Source organism: Hetaerina americana, unplaced genomic scaffold, assembly GCF_022747635.1.
Source record: "Hetaerina americana unplaced genomic scaffold, ioHetAmer1.1.p SCAF_4, whole genome shotgun sequence".
Classification (NCBI taxonomy): Eukaryota; Metazoa; Arthropoda; class Insecta; order Odonata; family Calopterygidae; genus Hetaerina; species Hetaerina americana.
Window position 1 is genome coordinate 98465475 of NW_027286985.1, and position 27495 is coordinate 98492969.

Below are 27495 nucleotides of genomic sequence, written 5' to 3' on the forward strand. Positions count from 1 at the left end.
TAGATTAGTCTGTGAATCAACTAGGACATAACCCAACAACTATGTGCACCTGTGAGTTGTCACTATGCAATTCTCCTTCCACAGTGAAAGTAGTATTGATACATTATAACAGTGTAACCACCTTTTGCGTGGACTGTGTGGTATGGCGGGGGTTTGGTTTTCATTTGGCTGGCCCCTCGTACTATTAGCTACTGTTTCTCTTCTGGTGAAAAAGTTAGCCTAATAAGACTTTGGAACTGAAGTAATGGGATTGGTTATGATGAATTTGTACTTTTATTTTACCACAAAAAGGAAATTTGTTTGAAATCTTAAATCAACCTTGCTCACGACAAAAATAGCAAGGGTATTCATGCTCCATTTTACAGCCATTCCATCATACCTTGATCTTTGTACTACTTGGTGGTAACTTGTGAATCAGAAAATGAACCACACCTCTCTGCTCTTCTTTGCTTGCCTCCATTTACTTGCCTGAATGAGCATATTAGATTAGTCTGTGAATCAACTAGGACATAACCCAACAACTATGTGCACCTGTGAGTTGTCACTATGCAATTCTCCTTCCACAGTGAAAGTAGTATTGATACATTATAACAGTGTAACCACCTTTTGCGTGGACTGTGTGGTATGGCGGGGGTTTGGTTTTCATTTGGCTGGCCCCTCGTACTATTAGCTACTGTTTCTCTTCTGGTGAAAAAGTTAGCCTAATAAGACTTTGGAACTGAAGTAATGGGATTGGTTATGATGAATTTGTACTTTTATTTTACCACAAAAAGGAAATTTGTTTGAAATCTTAAATCAACCTTGCTCACGACAAAAATAGCAAGGGTATTCATGCTCCATTTTACAGCCATTCCATCATACCTTGATCTTTGTACTACTTGGTGGTAACTTGTGAGTTTATATAAATACAGTTGGCTTAGTAAAGGTTCACGTCACTGAAATCCTTTTCACAAATTTATTCATTTCAAATGCCGATTGCTGATTTCAGTGTATGCAATCATCAGCCGAAGGGTTTTGAAAGTGAGTAGCTGTTGTGTTCTTTTAATAGAGCTAATGGCAACATTATTCAATATCTGGCTCATTCCTTGTTCAAGTCAGAAGTAATGATTAAATTGGAATAGAAGTGGTGAGTTGACTGTGATGGTAGTCCTCTGATTCTTTTTTGCATGCTTTTTTCACTAAACAAATGACTTTTTAATTTCAGTTCTGGGATGTGAGCACTGGTCTGTGTTTGTTCACATTAGTGGGTCATGACAATTGGGTGAGGGGTGTGGCCTTCCACCCCGGTGGGAAATACCTTGTTAGTGCCAGTGATGACAAGACTCTGCGAGTATGGGATGTTCGCAACAAGCGTTGCATGAAGACTCTGGAGGCGCACCAACACTTCTGCACTTCAATTGGTAAATAAAAGTAGCTGTAATAGTGGGTCTTTGGCTGTAACCTTTAGGCCTGATATGGGACATGTTTGTTTTTTCATCATGGATTATTTTAATAAAAGCAAAACTCTCCTCTATTTTCTGTGCAGAGACAATAAAGCTGTTATTTCTTTAGATAAATTAGTCATTTTCATGTGAGTAATTTATTTAGAAAAGTCGTCATCAGACAACTCAATGTGCATGCTATAGAAAGGATTTGAACTAGTGTTGAGAATACACTGCTAAGCTTGTACCAAAGTTAGATGTTTGGGTGGTCCTCTGCCTACAAACAGGAAATGATAAAGGGAATAATTAAAGTCATAAGAAATTAACAATCATCATGCCTGTTGTGAACTATCTTTTTGGAGCCATATGGAGGTGGTTACTGCTTCTAGCAATTAAGGCAAGTCATTAAAGCCCATAGTATATGAAATACTTGTTTCATTGGTAATTCACTCTAAAATTATTGCAAATGTTTTATTGAATATTATATCTTTGGTTCCTTAGGGTATTAAATTGTATTTTTTAAATGGAGCAAATGTTGCATGAACTCAATATTAGATTTTTTTAAATCAGCCTCTCTGAAAAAAGGAACCAGTTTAGTTCCCCTTTGAAGTTGTACCACGATAAAACTATGAATTATATTGTGTTGACCATTACAAAATAGAATTATTCACATTTCTTAAAGTATCAAATCCGTTAGGTTTGAAAATATGAGTGAACAGCTATATCATTATTAAATGTTCAATGCTATTATTTAAGTTAAGTTATTGGAACTGAGGCAGTTGGAAATTATTAAATTTGAAAGAAAAAGCCTTTCCATTGTAGTTTTTTCTCAAAGTATTTGGCTGCTAACTTTGACCATGACAGAAATATGCGTTGTACTCTTTAAGATATTTCTAAACTTGATGTTTGTTTAATTGTTTCAGATTTCCACAGGACTCATCCCTTTGTCATAACGGGCTCGGTGGACCAGACTGTGAAGGTTTGGGAGTGTCGCTAATTCCTGTATTAGGGTTGGGTCACCAATTGCTGGCCAGAGTCCCCATTGGTGCCCTCCACTGCTACGATCCCACTCGAATGGGAGGAAGAGGACTAAGGGGCCCCTCTGCAGCTTCATTGTTTTGAATTAACAGTGGTTTTTTTTTACATCCTATGCTCCCACTGTTACCAGTGACAGACTTCTACCTTTCCTCCTGCATCTGCCCCATTGCACAGTTGAAACCAAACACCTCCTATCTAAGAATATGAAAACATTAAAAACCAATTATCTTGTTTTATTTTTTTTTTGCTCTTAATTTGGAAGGGTAATGCAGGAGACTAGGCTTGAAATTCATTAAGGTGCTGGGTTTCTTGGGTGCACCTCAAAGTCAATAAAATATTTATTTTCGTGTGAATATGTATTCCAATTCTCCTACAATAGTTAAAAACTATGATGGGGGAAAAATGATCTGCATTGGTTTACTAGGTGACAAGAATTTGTAGTGATCATATTTTGGCAGGATTTTTTCAATTCAGTCCCTCGAAACATGATTGCTTTCAGTTTGATAAATAAATGACAGCATAAACATGCTCTGGGATATGAGACTAGGAATGGTATTCTATGTGCAAAGGCTTTTCATTTTATAGTGGGAAGAGCCATTTTTGCCATAATCGGTGAAGATTTTCAATATGATGTTTTTTTAGTAAAATTGGTGTGTATGTGCGAGAGAGAGAGAGAATGCACTTGGAAGATTTTGTTTTGGACACCAAATAATGCACCTGGAGGGTTGCATCATGCTGTAACTGTAGCTTTTGATTGGATCTTGGCCCTCTGCGTTAGCTGTCCTCCCTCCCTCCCTTCAAAACCAATAGATTTTCCAGGATGAGCTCGGCACTGTTGTGTCTTCGAGTATGCCACTTCTCTCACCTTTCTTTTCACCATTTTGTGTTTTATGTTACTAGTCCTGCAACTGTTTGTGTGAATTTGAATGAGCTGCTTCACATGTCATTTCAGCCTTTTTAAAAAAGTGTAAATCACTCCTGTTTCTCATTTTGTGATATTACCTAATACATAAATTATACTGGAATTGAAAAGTATACAGTTTTTCAGTTGATACTGGAGGACATTAATTTATTATTTTTTTTACTGTTGCAAGAGTCACCTAACGCATCCTTTGTATAGATAATTAATGATGAGTTTTATCCTTTTGATACCAGAATTGCCGTCGAAATGTTATGGAGGTAGTTTGTGACAGATATTTAAGAATTTTCATTTAATATTCATGGGTATTGTATTAGGGAAAAGGATGAAGTGTTTGTTAGTGAGGTTCTTCATTTCTCTGTTACTAGGTAAAGTATTGCTTATCTGAAAGAGAGGCATGTACTTCTTCCTTTGGAAATTAATAGGCATCATCGAAATTATATCATGGTCAGTTGTTGTACTTGATGGATATTTATTCAAATGTTAATATTTCTTATGAACACATCAAGCATATGCTGCTTCAGAAACAAATGCAATTATTAATCCAGGTTTTGCACCATGCCCTTGCCTCACAGATTACTTAAAAGTAATACATATATCATGGCTTGGTAGCAATTACCTTACTGTTGTGCTACATGTCTCTGCTAATGGCTTTCATGGAAAACATTTATTAGCCATTGCATGCCCTAATTCCTACTTGGACTGCATAAAATTCCTCGTTGTAATTTATGAAGGCACTCTTCTGCTTCCTCCCTTCTCCCTACAAACTAAATTGGTCCTTGGACAGACCTTAGGTAAACTGGTGGAGCTTGTATGATTGTTTTACTTGCATCATTTTGATTAAAGGTATTGCTCATGTTTGGCAACTTCGTAATTTTATGCTACAAATGCACACTATAATTAATTTAAAAAATTTTTCAGACAGGGTTAGTTTTCCTTTGCATCTTTACGTTTGCTTACTTCAAAATGAGTTCTAAAACATGTGCTTAAGCCTATAGTTTTTTCACCATAAATATTACTTTTCTAACTCACAATTAATTGAGAATATTTATGTAGCTAGCCACCTGGTACACATTTGTGCATTATTAATGAATGATGTGCATATTAAGCTCTGGTTGATAACTTGCGAATTGTTTGATTATTGTGTAGCTCCAAAATAATGAATTGAGTCACAAGTAATTTGTGCCAGTGTGTGTTGAAAACTTTTTGACTAGGAAAATGGCTTTCAGTTGTCAAATTCCTAGGGCAAGTAAATTAGAAGTGCACCCAATGACTGCAATAGTTGTATCAAGGATTGGTCGGGTATGAATTTTGCCAAGTCTTGTTTGATTCTACTGTTGCTCTCAATCTAGCTTTGGATGACTTTTAGTAAGCATTACACCTTTATTGTGCCCACACTTCCTGCCTGATTTTAACAAATTAAAATGTAGGAGGGATAAGTTTGCATTACCATCCTCCATAATATGTGGAGTTGTACACATGGTGTATTGCATGTACACTTGATGTACATATGTGGAGTCTCTTTGGGTTGACCGCTTCTGAATAAAACTTCCTTCCCTAGGTATTTGATTTTGATTAAATAAATCATGTCTCGGTACATTACGTTCTGCATTCAATTTGTACTCGTTCATAACAAATTTTGTTTTTTAAGTTGTACCTGTGAGCATTTTTACTTGCCTTGTCAATGTATAGCCAATATTTATTTAGTGTGAATATTTATGAAACTAAAACATGATATTTGTGAGCACATTATATGTGCTAGAAGCTCAGATGGGAGTGTGTATATATTTTTGTGTTAAGAGAGTCAGGGGTGGGTTTCCCCTGTTAGAGTAGCTAAATATTCAAATTTTGTTATACAGTGAACATACTATTGAATTTATCTTTTTGCTTGCCCCTACTCTGCTACGAAATTTCCATTCCAGTGGCCAACGGTAATATTATGATCTTGTGAATTAAAGGTTAAACAATTGACCATGATTTAGGGTTTATATTAAATGCATTGTAGCAAATTAAACTGCAATATTTTAGATTTAGATACTTTAAATACATCATGTAGCTATGTACATTTCACTGTTTGCATAATGGTGGGCAAATAACGATGCCTGAAAATAAAAGACTTGACTTCAACGTAGATTTTATTATTTCCCTAAACCTAAGTACACCTTTTAAGAGATTTCACAATTTTGGCGCACATTTCAATAGTCTCTTCGTTGGAAATATATTCAACGGCCAAGATAGCATTCATTAACGCAATTGTTTCCCTTGGAGACCTCGCTTTCAACCACACTTTCCCATTCATCCCAATGGCAATTTCGTGAGGGACCTCTCTGCCTAGCGTCTTAAGAAGAGGACACTTCGGGCTCAATATTTTTCGGACAACATTTATACTACATGAAAACAGAAACCCGTCGTCGGCAACCACTCCCATCCCGGCTTGCTTCCCTCGAGAATCAACGCATTCAAGTTCTGGTTCCATGTCCATGCTAGCTACTTTGAGTTTGGCAAAAATCACATCACCAAGCTTGACGTCAGGTCTATTTTTCTTAGTGGCACCTTCGAAGGATGTGTATGCTAAAGACGCAAACTCGCTGGCTCCAATGTCCACTTTAAATATTTCGACTGATTTATTCACAATCACACCCACAACACTTTCTCCACGAACAGGTATGTATCGCCTTTGGTGGCTATCGACCCAGAAGGTATTCGGGTTTTTCTTACGCATTATGCCACTTTTACAAACTATGACATTCTCCGAATACCTCCTCAAGCCTGGCCCAAGGATGCATTTCGTCTCCGTCTTCACCCTGGATATTTCATCCACGATATCACCGGGCATGACAATATCACCTACTTTGATTAACATCTTGACCAAGATCTTAAGGTTGGATTTACATTAAACTTTTCCTTTCCCAAGTAGGTATAGCTTCGTCCACACAAGCCAAACTCGACATGCACGTTCGGTGTGCAGTCAACGAAGTGATGGAAGTAAGAATAACATTGGAATAATGTCAACTACATACTATAAAGTATGATTATTAAAATTAAATAAATAAAATTATATTTATTTTACAGATATTTTATACCATTAAGGTAATATATATTTTATGTCAGTGCTATTTTTATTAGGTTGTCATGTTTCCGAATGCGCATTTCAACTGTTTATCTTCTGGAGGCAATGGACGTATTTAAATTTGAACGTTCCTAGTTATCATATAGTTGTTATTTGAATACCATCATAACTAGAAGATTGACAATATAATCATTGCTGATCAAAGAATTCAGTGAGAACATTCCACGGTAGTTAATTGGTTTTTCATTTTATTATGATTGATGACTGAATAACAAGTGTTTATTAATAAGAAACCCCTTTTTTTAAATTGCATATTAGATCAATGAAACCATGGATTAATTACCTACGAGATACATAGTTATGAGGAATGTAGCATTTTTAAATTTCGCCTTAACATAACATTTGTATTATCAATCTATTTTAGATACATAAGCCAAAATGCACGATATAAATTAAGACCAAACAAATAGTAATTATTGTTATTAATATTCGTAACCAAAGAAAAACATTTTAAATTATGTGTAATAATATATATTTATTATTAATAATGTATATATATATATATATATATATATATATATATATATATATATATATATTAATTGTTTGGTAAAAACAAATAAGGAATAGAATATTTGTTGTATGCAAAAGATTTCACAAAATGGTAATGGTTTACATTGATTATTTAATGTATCCATTTTCATCTTATACATTATCACGTAAGGTACGGTTTCATAACGGTGAAAAATTATCCAGTGAGTAACTGAAACCACTCGTAAACGTGTCCAGATGTGGACACATCAGTAATTATCATTGTAGAATCCGCTATTTAAAAGAAGTTCTTAAAGAAAGGAAGTTATAATGGAAAAATAGGTTACTATTGTCACAGCTGTCGGCATCTATCCAAATCTGACTAATTGATGAATCATAGGTGTAATTATGTGGATGATATCTTCATTTGGGTCATGTGAATGAAGTCTTGAAAGATATTTCACTTGTAAGTTCAATATCTTCCCTCTTTTTTTAGCTCTTGTTAGAGCTCAGGGGAATCATTTATGCTATTTAGTATCTGTTATAAAATGGTTTTAATTTTAATATGTTTATGCAATTAGGGTAGGTTTGTAAATGGAGCGTTTTATCATAACTATTGGAAACACTGTGGAATTGGAAATTCAAGATGTGAAAAAAGTTGAATCTCATGTTATTACTGGCAGTTTTTCTGTTTTCCAGAAAAAGAGAAAACAAAATACGAGTAACTGCACTCAATATTCAGTTTCCACCAAATGCTCTACTTTAAATTGCTTTTATCATTAGCATTAGTGTTATTAGTATTTTTTGCGCACTATGTGAAAAGAGGGAGGAATTTTCCCACGCATGTCCCACCTTGGAGGATATCGAAGGCAGGAAAGCACTGGATCCGTGACCCAGCCAAGAAATTCTGCTTCAAGAAATTAGGTATGTATGGAGGAAAGCATAAAAAATGTTTATAATGCTACTTATTACATTTTTACATACCCATCTCAGCATATTTTATAATTGAAAATTTACCAGATTTTATATTGTCATTTTAAATGATTACAAATATTTATATTCACTATTATTATTAGTAATATATATTATATATTACCATGTATATTTAGCTATTCTCATGAGTTATACATTCCTTCATTAGTGAAAACAGGTGATTATTGATGATATAAATATGGGATGATTTCAACAGTTAAATGTTCACCTGATCCAATGCTATGAAATGACTGGGAAATTTTCCAACAATAATGACACTATTCACTGATTAAAATACAAGAAACCTAATGTTATTGGCGATGCTTTCACAATATGTGTCAATTTGATATTAAACCTTGTCTTACTGAGAAAAATACCGTAATAATTTAAGTGTTCTCAGGTGGAGAAGTAATGCTGAGGCTATACACAGCCATGGATACCTCACCGATGAGAATTAAAGCCTGGCCCATGATGTCCTTGATGATTTTGGATGACCAAGGTGGTAAGTGACATCTTCAATGCAAATGTTTGTTTCAATCAGCCATCCAATATCCCTTTAAAATGATAGAATGTCACAAATATCTGTGAGAATACAACTTAATCCCATGCTTTTATCTCAATACCTAATTTAAAATTACAAAAATGTTATATAATTGTTTCAATCCATTGGTTCAATGATTTCATTAGGAAATATTTTGGATATGTGAGAAGTAAAGAAGTGGAGTTCCAGGAGGTCATCACTAAAGACATTATCTGAAAAGTATATCACTTTCATAATGCATTTTATGGACTAAACATTTCCAATATTTCATATATAATTGTCATAATGTAGGATTCATTTTTGCAAATATTTTTATTTTTTCTTCATGCTAAGGACATTTCATGTTTATGTTTCATTGGGTGCATGGATACATGCTCCTTCCACTTTTAATATGCTATTATTATTACTATTGTTGACTGTTTGCGGTAGCTTTTGGATAGACAGGGATCAAAAAATGATAAATTTCTCTGCAACTTCATTCAAAGCACAATCTGCCATCCAACATAACTATAAATGGTTCTGTACTCCTGCGTAGTCCCTTCATTCTGTCGAACATCCCTATCCTACTCCTCATTTGCCCAACATTCTCCCATCCATCACAGTTTTCAACATCCCATTACCAATCAATATGCTCCACATCCATCTTCCCTGCCTCTTTTGGTTTTCTGCCTCTAAATACTCTCCTCTCCTCCCTCACCATGCCTAGCACTTCCTGGTATATTTTCCTATCTGCCCATTTCAAAAGCCTTTCCAAAAAAACTCCAATTTTAATATTTAACATGTGTTTCCAGTTTCTTGAAAGCTGCATAACCTTGGTTTTATTTATATTGATTCTCGTTCCTCACTGCTGGGATGAGAATCAATGTAAGTAAAAAGTATAGTATACTGTTTTTAAAAGGGCTCAGAAATGGTTTCAAAGCTCTGATTGACTAACTAATTGATTACTCATTCTCTGCACATCTAACTGATTTCATAAATTACCCCTGACATTTACCTTATTTCAGGCTTACCCCATGCCTCTTTAACTACCTACCTACACATATGCAGAGGAACGTTGCTAAACAAGCACCTCGCACAGCAAGTAATTCACACAATGAGCAAAAGTATTGGTCCTAAAAATGATTTGCTTAACGAGCAACTTTTGGCGTAACAAATGACGAAGGGAGGGGAATTCCCAGATTCATTACGTGCTTGCTAATACAGTTTGTCTTTAGCACTATTTCCGCTAGTTTCTTAGCATCGCTAGCAGACACACAATTTTCAAAACTAATGTTCAAACATATTATTAGTGATTTTTTGTGCAAAGTTCAACAATATTTTGTGCATAGTTTTAAAATTATCTGTGAAGACAAATTCTTAAGAAGAAAGCCATAAGAGAATAAGAATAAAAAATAACAGTCATGAAAAGAAAAACCATTGGAATTCAGGAACAATGTGTGAGTGTGGCTGATCTGGTACGCATATCAACAATTGGTTGACATCAACCATTGCCCTTTTCTTCAAGAACACAAACAAGGGTAAGGAGATGGAGGCTTCAAATAGAGTGACAAGAAGATCCACGCAATGTTTACTCAACATTGTTCAAAGGTTGCTTCTTAAATGCATGAACAAAATGCAATGCAATGCAACACCAAGTACGAGGATATAATTTGTATGAAGGGGAAAGTGATTTTTGCCTATCTCATTAATAAAATGTCAGAATCATCAATGGCTGAACAAGTATCTAAAGGAAACTGTGTGTGGTTAAGGAGAAGAACTGTCATCCACAGCATTGTGAGGCATGGTGAGTGAAAGGCAGCTGAGAATCAGCGACTACAAAAAGCTCATACAGGGTTCGTCCGGAAAATAAGTGTACTGAGCTCAGGAAAAAAAAATTTATTACACTTTTACATATCTTAAGCTAATATTCCTCAAAATAGGACCCTTGTGAGTCGATACACTTGTTCCAGCGGCGTTCCCATTCCTGGAACGCTCCCGCGAAGGCATCATCGGGAACCTCTCGAAGACACGTCGTCACGGCCTCTTTGACGGCGTCCTAAGTCCCGTATCGCGTTCCTTTCAAACTCCTCTTTATCTTCGGGAACAGAAAGAAGTCCGGTGGTGCCAAGTCCGGGCTGTAGGGCGGGTGCGGCAGCGTTGCAACGCCGTGCTTGGCCAAGAAGTCCGACACGACAAGCGCGGTGTGAGACGGCGCATTGTCGTGATGCAGCCGCCAGATGTTTTTGATCGCTGGCCGGACGCGGGCGACTCGTTTTCGAAGCCTGTCGAGCACTTGGGCGTAAAATGCAGCATTTACAGTTTGTCGTTCAGGTACAAATTCGTAGTGGACGACTCCCCTTTTGTCAAAAAAGACACTTAAATCAGTACACTTATTTTCCGGACGAACCCTGTAGATTCTGCAGTTTATCTACCACAATATGCTTTTAATTGTGACAAGACTGTTTTCTTCAGAAAGAAGATGACAAATCAAACCTCTATTTGTGCGCATGGAAGAGAATGCATATCCCAACCATAATGCAAAGAAAGACTATCTTACACTGCTATTGTGCACAAATGTGAGTGGCAATTTGGACATCAAACATCTGCTTGTTTATCTATCAGAAACTCCACGAGCCTACAGGAAGTTTAAAGCCCAATACAGCCAGCTAAGTGAGATGTGGAGGTCACTGCAAACTTTTGCATTATGTCATGTGTAAAGGCATCATCCTAATAAGATAGTGGCAATGCGTGCCATAAATTTATTTAACAATCATTCTGAGTCACATTTTCAGCAAATTTTGAAGCCTTGCTGTAATTTAATGTCTCTAGACATCTTTCTAATGAAAAGGAATTAGGTACGTATCATAAATAATTAACAATTTATTTCAATTCTTTTTTGCTTTTACAAACCTAGTTTGTATTCCCAGTTGCTTCATTCTGCGGTTATATAAAAGGTAAACGTGATCCACAATCCTAAACAATGTATGATAATTATCTTTAATTTACACGTCAAAGGATGTTTCAATAAATGAATGTTTTGCTTTACGATAAGGATTGCGTAGTGGATTATGTTCATATGATTCGATTCCACTGTATGTTCTTCTCTATTAGTCTCCTCATTACTGCTAAAGCATTTCACACTCCTCTACTCCCTGAACCCAAATTGAGTTGAATTACATTGAATAATGTTACTCTTGTTTGCATGTAAAAGGATTTTCATTTCAATTTTTTAAAAATTGAATTTGCTTTTAAGCTAAAGTCTCATTTATCTGGATTTAAGCGCAGTACCCGGATTTAAGTGCCGTACAAGCTTGTATGTATGGTAGACGAAAAGCACTGGTATTGCTTTATTGGAGTCATGCATTGATACCGGGTTCTCTTTTATAAAAGTCCTCTCCTAGGAGGGGTAGCCGTCCCTTCGTGAAGCATACCCTTTCCTTCCTTGAGGACCTGCCATCTCCATGGCAGGCCCCCCTCCCCCTCCTCAGTTACCCATGTCTCCTCTCACAGAATTGCGGCCACTTTGTCAGGAGGTCCCCTTTGTGGGAGCGGAGACCCCAGCAGATTGCTTTGAAAATGCTTTCCAAGAATGCTTGGAAAAACGTATCTGTAATTTTTCTAAAAGAAGCTCAATCAGTTCGCAACTTTTTTTTTGACGTCAATACTAAATAGGAAGCCGATGTTGCCGCGCTCTGAACTGCATTCCTGCCGTGATTCCGTTTCGGTGATGTGGCCGTTTTACATACCTGTACGTATCTGCCAAGATCAATGAAGCGGATCATGCGGCATCTGGGCGGGCGTTAGCCCAGTTCGATTCTTCGGGTACCCCAGATCAACTGTTTACGATATTTTGGCAAAGTATAATGCTTCGGAGAAGTCTGGGGAAGGTTTCGATAACCCAGCAAGGAAACCTCATTCGAGGAAACGCGAGCTCGCCCGGATTTAAGCGCCACGCCCTTTAGAGTAATCATTATACTATATTATCCATTACTTTCCTTGAAGTGGTATCTACAAAAAATTTCAGTCCCTCTAAATTCAATATCTCCCAACGTTGGGATTTGAACCCGGTCTTTTGGTTTTTGAATGCAGCACCAACTCCAGCCATAGAGAAAATTCGACCACTTGTGGCGGAGTGTAGCAATAACATTGCAGTGGTTAGAAGTAAGATTTTTACGAACCTTTTTCCTTAATTCTTCACTTGTAGTTCCTCTTATTATTTTCCATCCTTTGGAAAGTCCTTAGCTAATTCAATTCTTCAAGGCTAACCTTAGTGCTGTCAACATGCATGAGCTACTCAGATTGCCATAATTTATCAACCGGCTACTACACTTTTTCTAAAAATATCTCTTTTTTTAGGATATCATTGTAATAGTTTGCTCATGGTTTATTTTCACGACATACAGTCCTGTAACTCGCTCACTAACATGCTTAATAATGATAGAAATTCTTTAAATGACTGGTCCCTTAAATATAAAACTTATCTCCACCTCGTACAATTGAAATGAGTAAAGAATGAGGAAATCCTTGAGACTCGTGATATAGTAAAGTGACTAGATGCCCTTGGTAAATGAGTTATAAGTCAACAAGTCCACGGAAAGTAGAAAAGAAAGGATGATGTTCCTTAATGGACTCCGGGACAACTTTTTTCTGGAATGGAATGATAAAATCATTCTCACCCTTATGCTAAACTCTTTTCAACTCGCATACCCAATTAGAAATACCTATATATATACAAACATTACGAAACATTTCACAAATAATCGGGAATGCGACTCTTATATTCAGAAAGAAATATTTTCGTTCGACAATAATTTCGGCGCCATTTCAAAGATTTAACTGTGTGCCGTGGTATTCCAGGAGTAGAACATTGAACTACTGATTAGAGGGCACCGGTTCGATTTCCGAGCTCCACTGTAACTTTTTTCCGGTAAAAGATCTTCCTATAAGACCATAGGCGGCACAGGGAAAGGCTTTTCATTATGTTTTTATCGGTATTTTTTATAATTTTGCCTTACTTTAGTGAAAAATGACTTATTGATCGTATCGATTCTTATTTAATATAATATAAATATTAAATAATAATTATTTGATAATAAAATATTGAAATTTTTTGAAAGAAATAAATCTGGCCCCCCTTACCCTGATGTGGTGGGTTAGGTGGGTGAATGGACTACTTATAAAGTCAATATCTCTTCCAAAAATAGAAAGACGTGAAATAATTAAAATAAATTGTGAATTTAACATGCTGTGGGGCTTAGTGGTGGGTGAACTCTGCCAACCGAAACAAACTTTGGGTTGATTATTATGCTCACGATATATTTCATTAATCATGAACATTAAATTAAAAAAGGATTCCATTAATTTGACGTTCACTAACAAGCAAATATTTCAAAACCCTCCGTGTCACTTGGGGCAAACGCACCGTTCGTTGTTTGCCGGCCCCGATTTCGAGCGATAGACACTTGAGTTCGAAACAATTAATTGGCAATAGAGATGACCAATCATAGAAGAGAAGAAGCAGATAGCGGGGACGGGAGAATGGATTGGATGGATTGAAAGAAGAGAAATCACGGAAAGACGGAAGTTGCCTGTAGACAAATAAGAACGTACTCGCCAACAGGAAATAGTGATGTATAAAGTTGCTGTGAAGGCTGTAGGAGATGTAAAATGAATAAGCAATGACAACTAACGTGGTGAAAATGGAGACCATGCAGCCTTCAGAATACTGCGTTTATTTTTAATTGAGGCCGACTTATAGTGTAATACTTAACCGCTGGACGCCTTGATGTCCTATGGTTTTCTGGACTGCTGACTTCATGGGCAGACCTGGGGATGTTATTCCTTAAATTGGATGCCGATGCCATTTGCTGAAGGGTGTCATTATGGCATTGGAAGCTATTCGGTAAAAAGCGCCGATGACATTTCTGGATTTCATTCGAGTGTCGGGCTGCCGAGCCTTTGATATAATGGCATCGCTGAAATAGCATTTACAAACGCATTGATTTGTAGTACTCATTTGTTAAAATCTTCATACCTAACACAATGTAAACATGCGATATGAAGAGAATTTAGGGAATTAATGCGGCTAATTTTTATTCACTTACTACAGACTGTAAACACTGTACAGTACACCGACCCCAGCAACCCTGAATGGCATTAAAATATTTAAGTGATGTAAAAATTGAAGTTGCATTTTTTTATTTCTAAGTTGGTAAGGACATTTACTTTTTGTTATATGTGAAATTTGTGGAAAATAAAGGAAAATAGAAGTTAAAAAATAAAAAAAATCGTAAGAAGGGAACCTTCATTATCATTTCAATACATTGCGTCTTTTTCACTGGATCCCCAAAAACCAGGAATGAAATTAAAATATTTAAGTGCTGTAACAACAGAAGTTGTACTTTCTTTTTTATTTCCATTGAAGAATTAAGAATATTTATTTTATGTTTTTTTAAATTAAAAATATAAACGAGAAAAAAATAATAAAAGTTTACTGAAAAGGGAATGGAACCGATAACCCTTATTAACCAATGGTTAGAGGCATTAGAATATCAATCCAATGCCTTCAACCATTTGTTAAACCTTCTTCCCCTTATCGCTACCCTAACCCCGATAACTATTTTTACTGTGTTTTCCCTCGTTACTTCTGTTGTCGCCTGTATATTCTTGCCCCACTTGATTCCCAGGAACTTTATTGCCCATTCTTCGCGTCATTTTTCTTCTTTTTTAAAATTGGAGCCATTAATTGAAAATATTTTGGCCTTCTCGGTGTTTATTTTTTGCCCGCTCTCGTTTTCATATTCTTTCAGGATCTCCGCAATTTTCTCCAACTCCCCCTGGGATTGAAGGAGTATTGTCGTGGGCGTATGCGACCGCCACCACTCGTTCCCCTTCCACCTCAACGCCAGTTGTTTCTTTGCGCAGCCAGGTCTTTAGTGTCTCTACCGATGTCGCGAAGAGTACCATTCATAAAGGGCACCCCTGCCTAATAGGGCTCTGAATGGGAAATGGTTTCGTGTTGCAGCCTGCTCGTAATCTAACAACAATATATCAGTCGGGAAGGTTCTTAGTATATTTAGGAATTATTTAGGGAAAGCCATTTTCTCAGAGTGCGTAGGACGTAACCCACGTTTACGCGATCGAACGCTTTTTCTAAGTCTATCGACGAAAACTTGATACGTTTTCCCGGCCATTTTAATGAGACTGAATTTCGTCCCTGATCGCTATTGATGGTGTTTTTGTTTTTCCCTGTGATATGATGTTCATAGCCTATCGTTTCGTCCAGTGTGTTTCGTAGTCTGGTTTTCACTAGCCTGGCATTTATTTTGTAGTCTGCGTTAAGCAGTGTTATTGGTCCTTGATCTTTTTGGGGTTTTTCTTTGGTAGCGGGACAGTTTTGCCCTCCTCCTGAAAATTTGGAGTAGAAAATAGGTTGAGAAATGAGTTCCCTTGCATGAAAAGAGGAACTGTAATATTAGTGAGGAAAATTCTCTCCTTATTTTCGGCATTAATTATATTTCGGAACCAGGTTTATTTTTTATTTTGGTGTGATTTAACTTTTCCTCAGCAAACCTGTAACTGATAAGTTATTATAAATCGCACAAAAAATCAGTCGACACTGGGTTCCCATAATTACGAGGGAATTGAAATACCCGTCGCTTTCACAATATTAATAATATAATTACCTCGAACTGAAAGAATTACACCCTTTTTCACAAGTGCAGCCCAGAATATAAGGCATCCAACACTTATCGAAAAAGGCGGGAACATTAGACAAGTATGCACTCACCTCAAGTGACTTAACGGACACTTCACGTTGAACAAAGCAGGGAGAAACTCTTTCCTTCTCAGTACATAACTTGAGAATTTGACGGCCGGGTATCGGCATTGTACTCACGTGATTTGAAGGAAAACTGGGGCGCAGTACGTACTTGAGGATGTAGTTTTCCTTTGCCAAGTGAAATGTGTTCCACTGGACATGCAATGCACACCTTTGTAGTGACTGCGAAAACACCAATTCTCATTGTTTTTTCACGTGTTTTATGCTTATGGCATGCTCCAATTTTTCAATGAGAGAAGTCCTTTGAGTAATGCGTGTTTTAAGAGGAGGAAAGAGATATATGGCGCTTATTTCTTAGAGTGCAAAGCTGAGTTGCTCACTGTAAAACGTAACCTCTTGTTAATGTAATGAACTTGTATTCTCTTCGAGAAAAGACTACCGGAAAAGAATCTTCATTTTTGGGTTGGATGTTTTTCTCCCTTGTATTTTCAACCCTTTCAGTGGCCCAAATGATGCGAGTGGATTTATATTCTTGAAGAATTGTCAAGCTAAGAAGAAGGAACATAACCCAAAGTGGGGAAGGAAAAAATAATTGAATTGGCTGGACATTCCGAGAATACAATGATGCATACATAACATCCCGGGAATACAAGAACAGGAGTAACTGTAGGTAGCATGCATTCACCATGTTCCCTTAAGAGGGTACACTCTGTTGACAACAGCCTGGTGTTCTTTTGCGAAAAGAAACCTGCTGTTGCTCCTCAATCAATTCAGTAGAGCATTGACCCTGCATAATGATTGGATTAAGTTTAGTGTTTTCCGTTGATGGAAGGAGGCAAACACTTTCCAGGTCATAATTATGCATCGTACACATCTGTATTATTTCTTGAGAGTACACCCACTCATCGGTGCCCTGGTGTCTTTTGTTATTAGAGTAGGGTTGTTGGGGTACCTGTATTCTCTTTCCGCCCATACTCCCCCATTCCCTGAAAGTCCTATCACTGCCTAATGACTGACTTATCCCCAACGATGCAAATTACCTCAACTGTAGCTCACTCCCATTTATAATAATTACTGCAATCAGAACCCATAAATTATATCTACTACACAGGAATTCATTTTTCACTATCTTGTCAATCGGTCATTCATTTATTATTCATCAAAGATATATCTGAATAAGAACCTTGCTAACTTGCGCTCGGTGGGTTTATTTGTAGAACCTACATATAATGCTTATTACCTGGTTCATTTGTCATTACGACAGTATGTGTTTATGCCTGTACGGTTATGTGGGGGCATAAACAATGCGCGTTTTAATCCGTGTGTGTGTCTGTGACTCTATGCGATCTTAGTAAGGCTTTTGGCTGTGTTTATCATTCAATATTACTATCCAAGCTAGAATATTATGGTGTATAGGATGTTGGACGTAAACTAAAGTAGTCATATTTGAATGATTGCCACCAATTGGTTGAACTTGATGGCTGTCGATCTGCAGCTTTTAATGTAAAATGTGGTGTCCCAAAGGGCTCTGTCCTTGGCTAAGTGCTTGGTCCAGTACTTTTCATCATCATGATGAATGTATGCCCTGTATTATAATATCTACGTACATTTTATTTGCTGATGACATGACTTTTGTACAAAAATGTCAACATCTAGGGGATATAAAGGTCCAATTTAGCGCTACCCAAAGAAAGGCTAAAGAATGGTTTGATATTAATCATTTGAATTTAAATAGTAAAAAAACTCAGCATATTGTAATAAAAAATAACTGATCCTGAACTGCTAAAATACTAGGAATTTACATTGATACAAAACTTAACTTGGCGACCCAAATCAGTCAGATCTGTAATAAACCAGATCTGAAATAAATCAGATCTGTGTAAAGCTGTTTATATGTTAAGATAGCTCAACTTTCTCATTTCAAATGAGTATCTTTTAATACTTTATAATGCCTTCTCTTGATGTCATTTGAGTTATTGTCTTGGGTTACAGGGTTATTCCCCACATGTTGAACAGATTTTGCAACTGCAGAAGAGAGCTATTTGCTCTCGTGCTATTATACTACCCCATGATTCCTGCAAACCTTTTTTTATTAGGTATGGAATCCTGACAGTATATAGTTTATATATCTTTTAGGCTCTGATTCATGTGAAAGTTAATCTAGAAACTTACCAATTAAGATCTAATATCCATAACCACACCACAAGATGTAAAGGTAATCTAAATACTACTCATTGATGATTGTCATCAACTTATAACGCATTTCATGATGTGATCATGCGACTGTTAACCATCTGCCTACTCTGCTGAAATTTAACTCTACCCAGAGTTACAAGAATAGGGTATATACCTGGTTACTTGTTTTCCCACTTGACTCATTTGATGAATTCTTTTGTGACAATGCTCATCACATTTAAGAACTTATGTATATATATTGAGTAATATTTATATTGATGACATTTTGTATGGTTGTACCATTTTTCAAAATGAAGAAAGCATTGTTATTATTGGCTTAAATCTCAAAGAGTAATGTGCTCTGACAACATTGAGGAAGTATTTGAACTAGGAGAAGCAGTCACACTGTAGAAGGAGGGGAGTGCTTCCACGACGCACACAATTTTGTTTCAATATCATTTTCTTTACAATTAAAAAATGTGTGTGCATTACTTGTTATATCTTGTTATCATTGACTGAAAGAAATTGGTAAATTTCCTTGGTGTGTTTAATTTCTGTCCTCTCACATTTCCCATTGGACAATTCCATATAGGTGCATATTTGGAAAGGGAAAAAAATGTAAAATATTCCAATTTATGTAGCATGGTAAATGGATTTTTGGGGATAAATGGAGAGTAATTTAAATAGTTTTTATGCATTCTCAAATGGAAAATGAAGCAGACAGGTATCTAATGAAATAAGATGACACTGCATTAACTATAATTTGTGAATGCACACATTAAAATGAGATGGTGAATGATAAATAGCTGTGGCCATTCCTGGAATAGTTTTCATGATGAGTAAATCAGCTCAGAACAATGAGGTATAACCTTTTGGTGTATGTTTATGTGTGTATTTGAGTGAATGTGTAAGTGTATGATATTCATGGATTAATTATTATTATTTGTAGATATATTTAGGACATACTTTCAACTCCTTTGCCAGTATCTAACTAGTGTGTGTAACCCATCCTAATCTTCAAAACTCCTTCCTCCGCTGAAAGATATTTCTCCAGTTCCCTTCACTGCATTCCTCTTCTGTCCCTCTCTGCATGGATGTGCACTTCAAATGATCTCTAAACCTCAAACTTACCTGTGTATAACCTACGAGGGTCATCCGGAAAGTAGTACCCGTTCGTGAAATAAAGACACAAAAGTAAATATTAACAAACATAAAAAATTTTATTTGAAAGAGGATACTTTAAACTACTTCTCAACATAATCTCCAAGCAAATTAAGGCATTTGTCATAACGTGTGACAAGTTTCTGTATTCCTGCTGCATAGTCCTTCGCCGCCAGCTCATTGAGATACGCGAGGGACCCATCTTGCACAAATTTTTGCATAATGCAGATGGTGTTTAACAATTTCATGAACAATTGTTCGAGAAACATTGGGAAAATGCTCACAGATGTCATCAATTGTGACGCGCCGATCGTTCCTCACGAATTCGTCAACTGAGCTCACCAGTTGGTCTGTAATGACAGACGGTCTCTCCGAACGCTCATCGTCGTGTGTGTTCCCCCTCCCCATGTTGAAGTTGCGACACCACCGCCGAACAGACGACTCGTCCATTACATTGTCTCCATACACCTCCTTTAATTGGCGATGAATATCACATGGGCGAACGTTTCTTGCATTGAGGAATTTAATCAATGCCCTCACTTCACAACTGGCGGCGTTCTCAATTTTTTTAAACATTGTAAACAATCACAGAAACAACACAGGCAATGCTAGCGTCACGCAACTTGGCTCAGAGAAGGCAGACAAGCCACTGAAGCTATCTGACCTCGTCCAGCGGCTACTTGCGTCGTCAGCACTTCATGTGGCACTAACGGGTACTACTTTCCGGATGACCCTCGTATATGTAAATCTTTCCCCCACAAAGACATCTCCCCCATCTAAAAACATATCCTCTTCCCAATCATGGGAAGACTTTCCACTGACAAAAAATCCATGTTTACCTTATTTCAGTGTAACTGGTGAGACCTTGTACTGATGGAAATGGAGAAATACCAAGTCAATTCATTCGAATGAAAATTTTTTAAAATTTCATTTGAGTAAATATTTTTGTGGAATAAACAAGGCAGTGAAATAATTTTCAAATTATTATTTGTGTTAAATATCATATTCTCATGATAAAATGGAATAAATCTCACTAATTGCCTATCCTGTAAATCAAAAAAATTGAAAATACATCAATTTAAGCATTCTCCCCTTTTGCATACAAATTTAAAGATTAATAATGGAGGAATACAACAGTAAAACATATAAATTCATAAACAAGGTAAACAACAAGCCTTCTCAATTGTTAAAATATTCACATTTAGACTTCATCTTTCAACTCCTTATTCTCAGCTACATCGACGTGAGTGCTCCAGTGGTGTAGGGTGTCCAAACTCAAGCTGCCCCTTCATTATGTATGCATAAAAAAAAGAACACTATGCAATCTGATATATGAACACAACAAATATATTCTTGATTCTTTTTTGAATGGGATATACCATAGTAATATTAAAGAATGGCGAATTGATCACACATTTGATAATTCTGACTCTGGCATACCTCAACTTCATCCAAGCCGTGTGATTTTCAGGCATCAGATCTTCCTGGGAAGGCATATGTGGGAAAGGAACAGGCCTCCCCTTAACACCATGCAAATATGTCAATTTCATATGCTGCTAGGTTTAGTGTTCCGGGTGAGATCTACCCAAGAACCCATCAAAGCTACCTTCAGGTTGATTTTGCTGGTTTTGTGTTCAAATGAACACATTCTCGGCAGAAAACTATGAGGAACTCCTTCCCATTTATGTAAAAAAATCCTTGGAACACACACAAAAATATTTTAAAAGAAATTCCATGCATGATATAGCCTCTTTCAGCGACACTATTGTGCGCAGTGTAATATATTCACCAATGGCCCTGTGAGAGCAAACATAGCCACACATTTCTTGACGCAAATTTCAAATTGTTTAAGGTTTAGAAATGCAGGGTATTGGGCAAAGGAAGTTAACAGATGGATGAGAATAAATATAGTCTTACCCAGGCAGATGACCCAAGGCACCACCTCAGCCATTCTAAATCATAATTAATTCCCCAAAAACAATTGACCATATTCAAAGCAAGGGAAAGGAAGGACAGTTTGCAATTGCATTTCTCTTGACATCTCTAGAAAGTTTACTGATGCAAGGTGGGAAAACATTCAAGTGTCACCCCCTTTTGATCAAGAAAAACTACTTTGGGTGAAATGTGTTTATCATCCATTTTTTTACCTGAATTATGAATGGTCCTTAAATGTGACACTACTTAATCCAGGAATATGGCTTGTATGGCACTTGGTAAACAAAGGAAAGTGTTGCAAGATCAAATGACTAAAACACAAATACTCAAGTGGCACAGAGCTCAAATGTACTGCTTCTCTACTTCAAGTAAGCTCTAGTGATTCCCAATCTGCGGGGCAGCTTTTGTTCTTGCCAGGAATTCTAAATGAATCGTAGACTGCAATAATAAGTAAGAGGACTTTCATAATGTTCACCTGAAATTCCCTATGAAATGAGTAAATGCATAGACACTGGGGTGAAATTTATGTACAAAAAAATTTAAAAAAATTTTCCCATTACGTTAAAGCAAATTGGAAGGGAGCAGATTCAAAGCAGAAAAAAGTTTTAGGTAAATTATTCTATTCCTTCCCTTCTTGCCTAACATCCCCCCTTTTATATATCGCAGTCTGCAGACCCACTGCCCATCAATATGTTCTTTGCATCCCTCTTTCTCCTGTCTACGTATGGTTTCTCCCAGAAAACCACTGTCCTCCCCTCTCACAATACCAGTAGCATTTCCTCATTTTCCTTCTTCTTTCCACTTTTCATCTTCTCTACATCCTTCTCCACACACTCAAATTATATCAACTGCGTCCACAAATTTAGCTAAATGAATAATGACCAGCAAGGAGACAAATAAGTCGCCCCTAGTATCTTCTTCTATCATCTGGAAATTTTTTCCTGCCCCAGCAATGCCTTTTGCAACCTGCATGGGTTATGGAAATTAGAAAAATAGATGGTTTTCCGAGTGTCAATAGAGACACTACTGCAAAGAAAGTGGGAAGGCCCAAGGGAACAAGGGGAGGCCCAAAAGTACCTGGCCTTGCCTAGAGATGGCAGTAGTTGTTTGAAAAATATGACACTATTAGAAAGTATGCAATCTATAAACCATGCTCCAAGTTTGAACATGTTATGTGGTACAATACTTTAATTTGAAAGGCCTCAGCCCAACCAATATAGATGCTCAACTGGATTCTACTCTGGGTGAGTCTGTTTGCAAGGGTAAAATATAGGGTAGCAGAGTTTAAACGAGGTCGTATGAGCTGTGAAGACAGGCATCACATTGGTCGACCAACTGAGGTGACGACTCCAGAAACGGTGAAGAAAACCCACAAAGTGATGCTGGATGATCCTCAACTAAAAGTGCACGAGCTAGCAGACATAGTAGGCATTTCAAAAAGTGTGTTACATCACATATGATCTCATAATTTGGGCATGAGAAAGCTGTGTGCAAGATGGGTGCCGCATTTGCTCACACTCGAGCAAAGCCAGTGTCGTGAAGGTGTTGCAATCGAGTGCTAAGAAAATTTCACAGCGACAAAGCAGAATATGTGTGCCGTTTCATAATCATGGATGAAATATGGGTCCATGACTTCACACCTGAGACAAAAGAACAATCAAAACAATGGATTCAAAAGGGAGAACCGTCTTCAAAGAAGGCATACACCATTTTATCTGCAATGTCATGGCATCGATTTTTTGGGATGCATGTGGGATAATTTTCATTGACTAACATGAATAAGGGAAAGCTATCAACGGTGAGTATTATGTGAACTTATTGGAACATTTGAGGGAAGAAATCAAGCAAAAGCGGCCGCGTTTGGTGAAGAAGGAAGTGTTGTTTGATCAAGACAATATTCATGAATTAAAGTTTGAAATGCTGCCTCATGCACCCTATTTGCAAGATTTAGCCCAATTTGATTATTTTCTGTTTGCAAGCTTGAAAAAATAACTCGGTGGTTAAAGATTTTCCAACAATGAAGAAGTAATGTCAGTAGTTAATGGCTATTTTGAGGAGCAAGACATTTCTTATTATAAAAAGGGTATTGAACTAATTAATCATCCCTGGGAAAAGTGTATGGAGCTGAAAGAAATTATGGTGGAACATATTTTTTTTCCAAAATTTTTGTGTTTTCTTTGTTGGGTCGAATATTGGATATACCCTGGTATATAACACAGAACCTAGGTTGGCACATAGCTTGACTACATGAATAGTCCAGCTGCTGGTATGTTTCACATGTAGTCCCAAAAATTTGACATCTTTTATAAACATAACAGGTTGGTTGTTCATTATCAAACTTCGCTCATTTTGTGAAGACTGGCTAAATGGAAGAACTTGAGTCTTTTCATAATTTAACCAAAGGGAACTATTATTGCACCAACCCCAAACCTGGGACAGCACTGCCTAAGATTCTATTTAAAGGGATTTTTCATCCTTCTTGGAGACAATTAAATGTATCATCAGCAAATTACACAGAATTCACATTATTGCTAACAAATTGAGTAGCTTCAGGCGTGATGTTGCACCTGATGATGATGTTATACATCGAAACCCGGTCGTAAAATAAAAAAAAATTATCAAATGGAAAAGTGCTTTGATCAGTTATTCATCACTGGTACTGGCTGTGATTTATGGTAGATCATTTATTAATAAAGGAAATAAGATAGAGCCTTAAATTGAAACTTGTGGAACACCAGTGGAGAAGTTGAGCAGTCTCGACATATTTTTTTTATTGTTGACATTGATTTACAACCTTTGTGATCTCCCTCTCAAATATTTATATAACCAGTTCCAAGAAGCTCCTCTTATGCCTAATTCGTTGAATTTGAATAGCTACCGAGAATGATCAGCCAGGTCATAAGCACGGGAAAAGTAAAAAACAAGTGTGGACGGTAACGTATTTTCCAATTGATAACGCTCACCTAACGTATAACGTGCACCCAGAACTTTGTAGTTATCATGAATTTGTATAGATAACGCACGCCCAGGGCTTCATAATTATCTTGAACGTGTATAGAGGCCGCGCATCTGTATGTACACATATATATATGTGCATTAAAGTTATATATAGTGCGAATAAAAATACGTGTATGTAGGATGTGTGTGTGTAAAAATACATCTATGTTTGGATTTTTTCAATTTTCATTACATAATGTGCATCGTCATTTTTTCAATCATCTGAATATTTTTGTATGGACAAGGCGTGCATTTTCGATGGGAAAATATGGTATTACTTTCATCCTGGGGATTGGATATCCTTTCATCCTTTCATCCTGGGGATTCATGGCATTAGAAAATGAATCTTCTGTCAATCTTCCTTTTTGATACCTCCATTGTGAATTACTAGTAATGCTGAACTTTTTCAAAAATATGGTTAACCTGCTATGGTAGATTAATTCAAATAGTTTAGATAAGTGTGACAAAAGAAAAATTGGTCTATAGCTTCTAATGTCATTATTGTCAACCTTATTTTTGTAAACAGGTATTGTCTTACTAATTTTTAATGACTTTGGATAGAAGCTGCATCTAAATAATTTGTTACTCAAGAAGTTCAATGGTTTGGTGATAGAAATCCTACATTTAAAGAGAACATTTCCTTGGATTTCATCAATTCCAGGGGTAGATATCTTGCATAACTTAGATAGGCAAAGGGTCACTTTCTTCTTCATTACAAGGGTACAAATATAGTGAGTTATTACAACTGGTTTCATATAATATGTAATAGTTATTGATAACATCTGAGGTAATTTGTGGTTTTGGTGTATTAAGAAAGTATTCATTTACTTTCTCACATACAATTAATGGATCAGTGATGGCTATACCTTGAGTGTCATAAGAAACAGGAGTATGTTTATGTGAAAGTTTCTCCAATACTTTACTAATTATTCACCATGATCTCTAGTTTTGTTTCAGGCTTTGGCTAACTTTAGAAAGATATCTTGGCATTTCTTATCGCCAAACCATATTCTTTTTTTGCTTTGTTATTTTTGGTGGATAATCTTATGAATCGGATAGATTGCTTTGCAAGGTCATGTCTTATTCTTCTGGACTGCATTTATATCTAATCAGATAACCATAGTTTTTGCATTTTTTCTGTTGGAAGTGTTTATTATGGTAATGGTAAAGGTATTGAAAAGTCAAAATTCAAGCAAAACCTGTGATAAAAACTAGCAACAGATGAATCACGTGAATCCTCCAAGTAAACTTCTTTCCATGCTTCATTATGTAGTACATAATTAAAATAATTCAAATTCAGAGATGAATATCGTGAACAAATTTAAATAATGGGGGCATTTGTTAATCCTGTGACTACACTATCATATAGCGATCAGAGAGAAGCACAACATGTCTGAATAACTTTGCATTAGTTTTGACAGGATCATGATTGGTAATAAAATTGTCTAACAATGTTTTGATGATGAAGTCATCCTGGGTTTAGTTACTGAGCAACTTAATTCATATGTATATAAAACATTACACAGGTCAGCAATTTAAGGTTCTTTGGATGAAAAAATCAGTTAAAATCTCCAGTTAGCAATATATTACGTGGTTTATGTTAAAAATGAAGAATGAAAGCTTGTTTAATTTGATGATAAAGTTGTTAATAATTGTATTTTGTGGTGACCCATGCGCAAGGCAAGTCACGACACGGCTCTAGTTGTGCGTTCATCCCTCTAGTGCCCTATGCACCCATAGTATATGTCTAACAGCATTGACCTTGGTCTGTTATATACAGCACATGGAATATATCACCTGTTTTTTCAAATGCTTTTAATGTGATTAATTTGTATTCCTAGCACCAGCCGCGCTAATATAATTTCCAGCTACCCCTCAGGGGACAATTATGGTTTTGTCCCATCTTTCATCAGTGGGAAACTTGAGGTATGATCCCAAGGACGAAATCCACATATCCGTTCATAATGTACACCCTTGGTTCTAGAAATATGTGCAAGATTTCAATTTTTAAATGTAGGTGCCATGGAAACCACTTATTTTGAATGAGAAATCTCCACTATATCAACTTTGAAAAATTCTCCCGATTTCCGGTGGATACAAGAACGAAATAACCCGGAGGAGTATTTCTAGCATTTATCATTTCATTCGGCAAACAAGGACAAGGAAGCTTCCGCCATTTGTGAATTTATCGTTGAAATCCGAATTCAAATTGGAGGATATGTATGCTCTCTTTTCATTTTGCTCTTCTGATTGCCATAGTTGCCAATCTATAAGATATTCTGATTGCCATAATTTATCAACTGGCGACTATACTTTTTCTAAAAATATCTCTTGTTTTAGGATATCATTTTACTAGTTTGATCATGGTTTATTTTCACGACATAGTCCTGTAACTCGCTCACTTCCTCTAACATGCTTAATAATGATAGATATTCTTTAACCGACAGGTCACATAAATATAAAACTTATCTCCACCTCGTACAATTGAAATGCGTAAAGAATGGGGAAATCCTTGAGACTCCTGATATAGTAAAGTGACAAGACGCCCTCTGTAAATGAGTTATAAGTCAACGGGTCCAAGGAAAGTGGAAAAGAAAGGATGATGTTCTTAAATGGACTCCGGAAGAACTGATTTCTGGAATGGAATAATAAAATCATTCTCACATTGATTCTGAACTCTTTTCAACACGCATTCCTAATTAGAAATATTTATGGGTACAAACGTTATGAAAAATTTTAAAAGTAATAGTAATAATTTTGCCTGATTGATTAGAATTGGGTAATTTATTGTTTCAATTTTTTGGGGTACCTTATTTTTAAACCCCCAATACAATTCCTTTAATTTTTTACAAAATACAAAATATGAGTTACATGCCCTTCCTTTCCGTTATTCTCCCCATTCCCATATTTATCTTTGTTCATAAATCTATCCAATATTTTCATAATCGGTTCCTCGTGTAGATATTTTCCAGTTTG

General features: G+C 36.5%; 2 protein-coding genes across 3 annotated transcripts in view; one reads left to right on the plus strand and one right to left on the minus strand.

The window, feature by feature from the left end:
* Positions 1-5505, plus strand: part of Lis-1 (LisH and WD40 domain-containing Lis-1) — a 125196-nt gene extending 119691 nt beyond the window's left edge. For both annotated transcript variants that reach the window (XM_071590769.1, XM_071590770.1), the window contains exons 9-10: positions 1205-1400; positions 2345-5505. In XM_071590769.1, coding sequence (XP_071446870.1) covers positions 1205-1400; positions 2345-2418 — 270 coding nt within the window. In that variant the 3' untranslated portion in view covers positions 2419-5505. The remainder of the gene's footprint in view (positions 1-1204; positions 1401-2344) is intronic.
* Positions 5501-6349, minus strand: Rrp40 (exosome complex component Rrp40). The gene has a single exon (XM_071590771.1). The coding sequence runs from the start codon at positions 6239-6241 to the stop codon at positions 5531-5533; it is 711 nt and encodes a 236-aa protein (XP_071446872.1). The 5' UTR covers positions 6242-6349; the 3' UTR covers positions 5501-5530.
* Positions 6350-27495: the final 21146 nt, after the last annotated feature.

Bases quoted from the DNA above. Each gene is read 5' to 3' on its own strand.
- Rrp40 (XM_071590771.1), bottom strand. From the start codon at position 6,241: ATGTTAATCAAAGTAGGTGATATTGTCATGCCCGGTGATATCGTGGAT.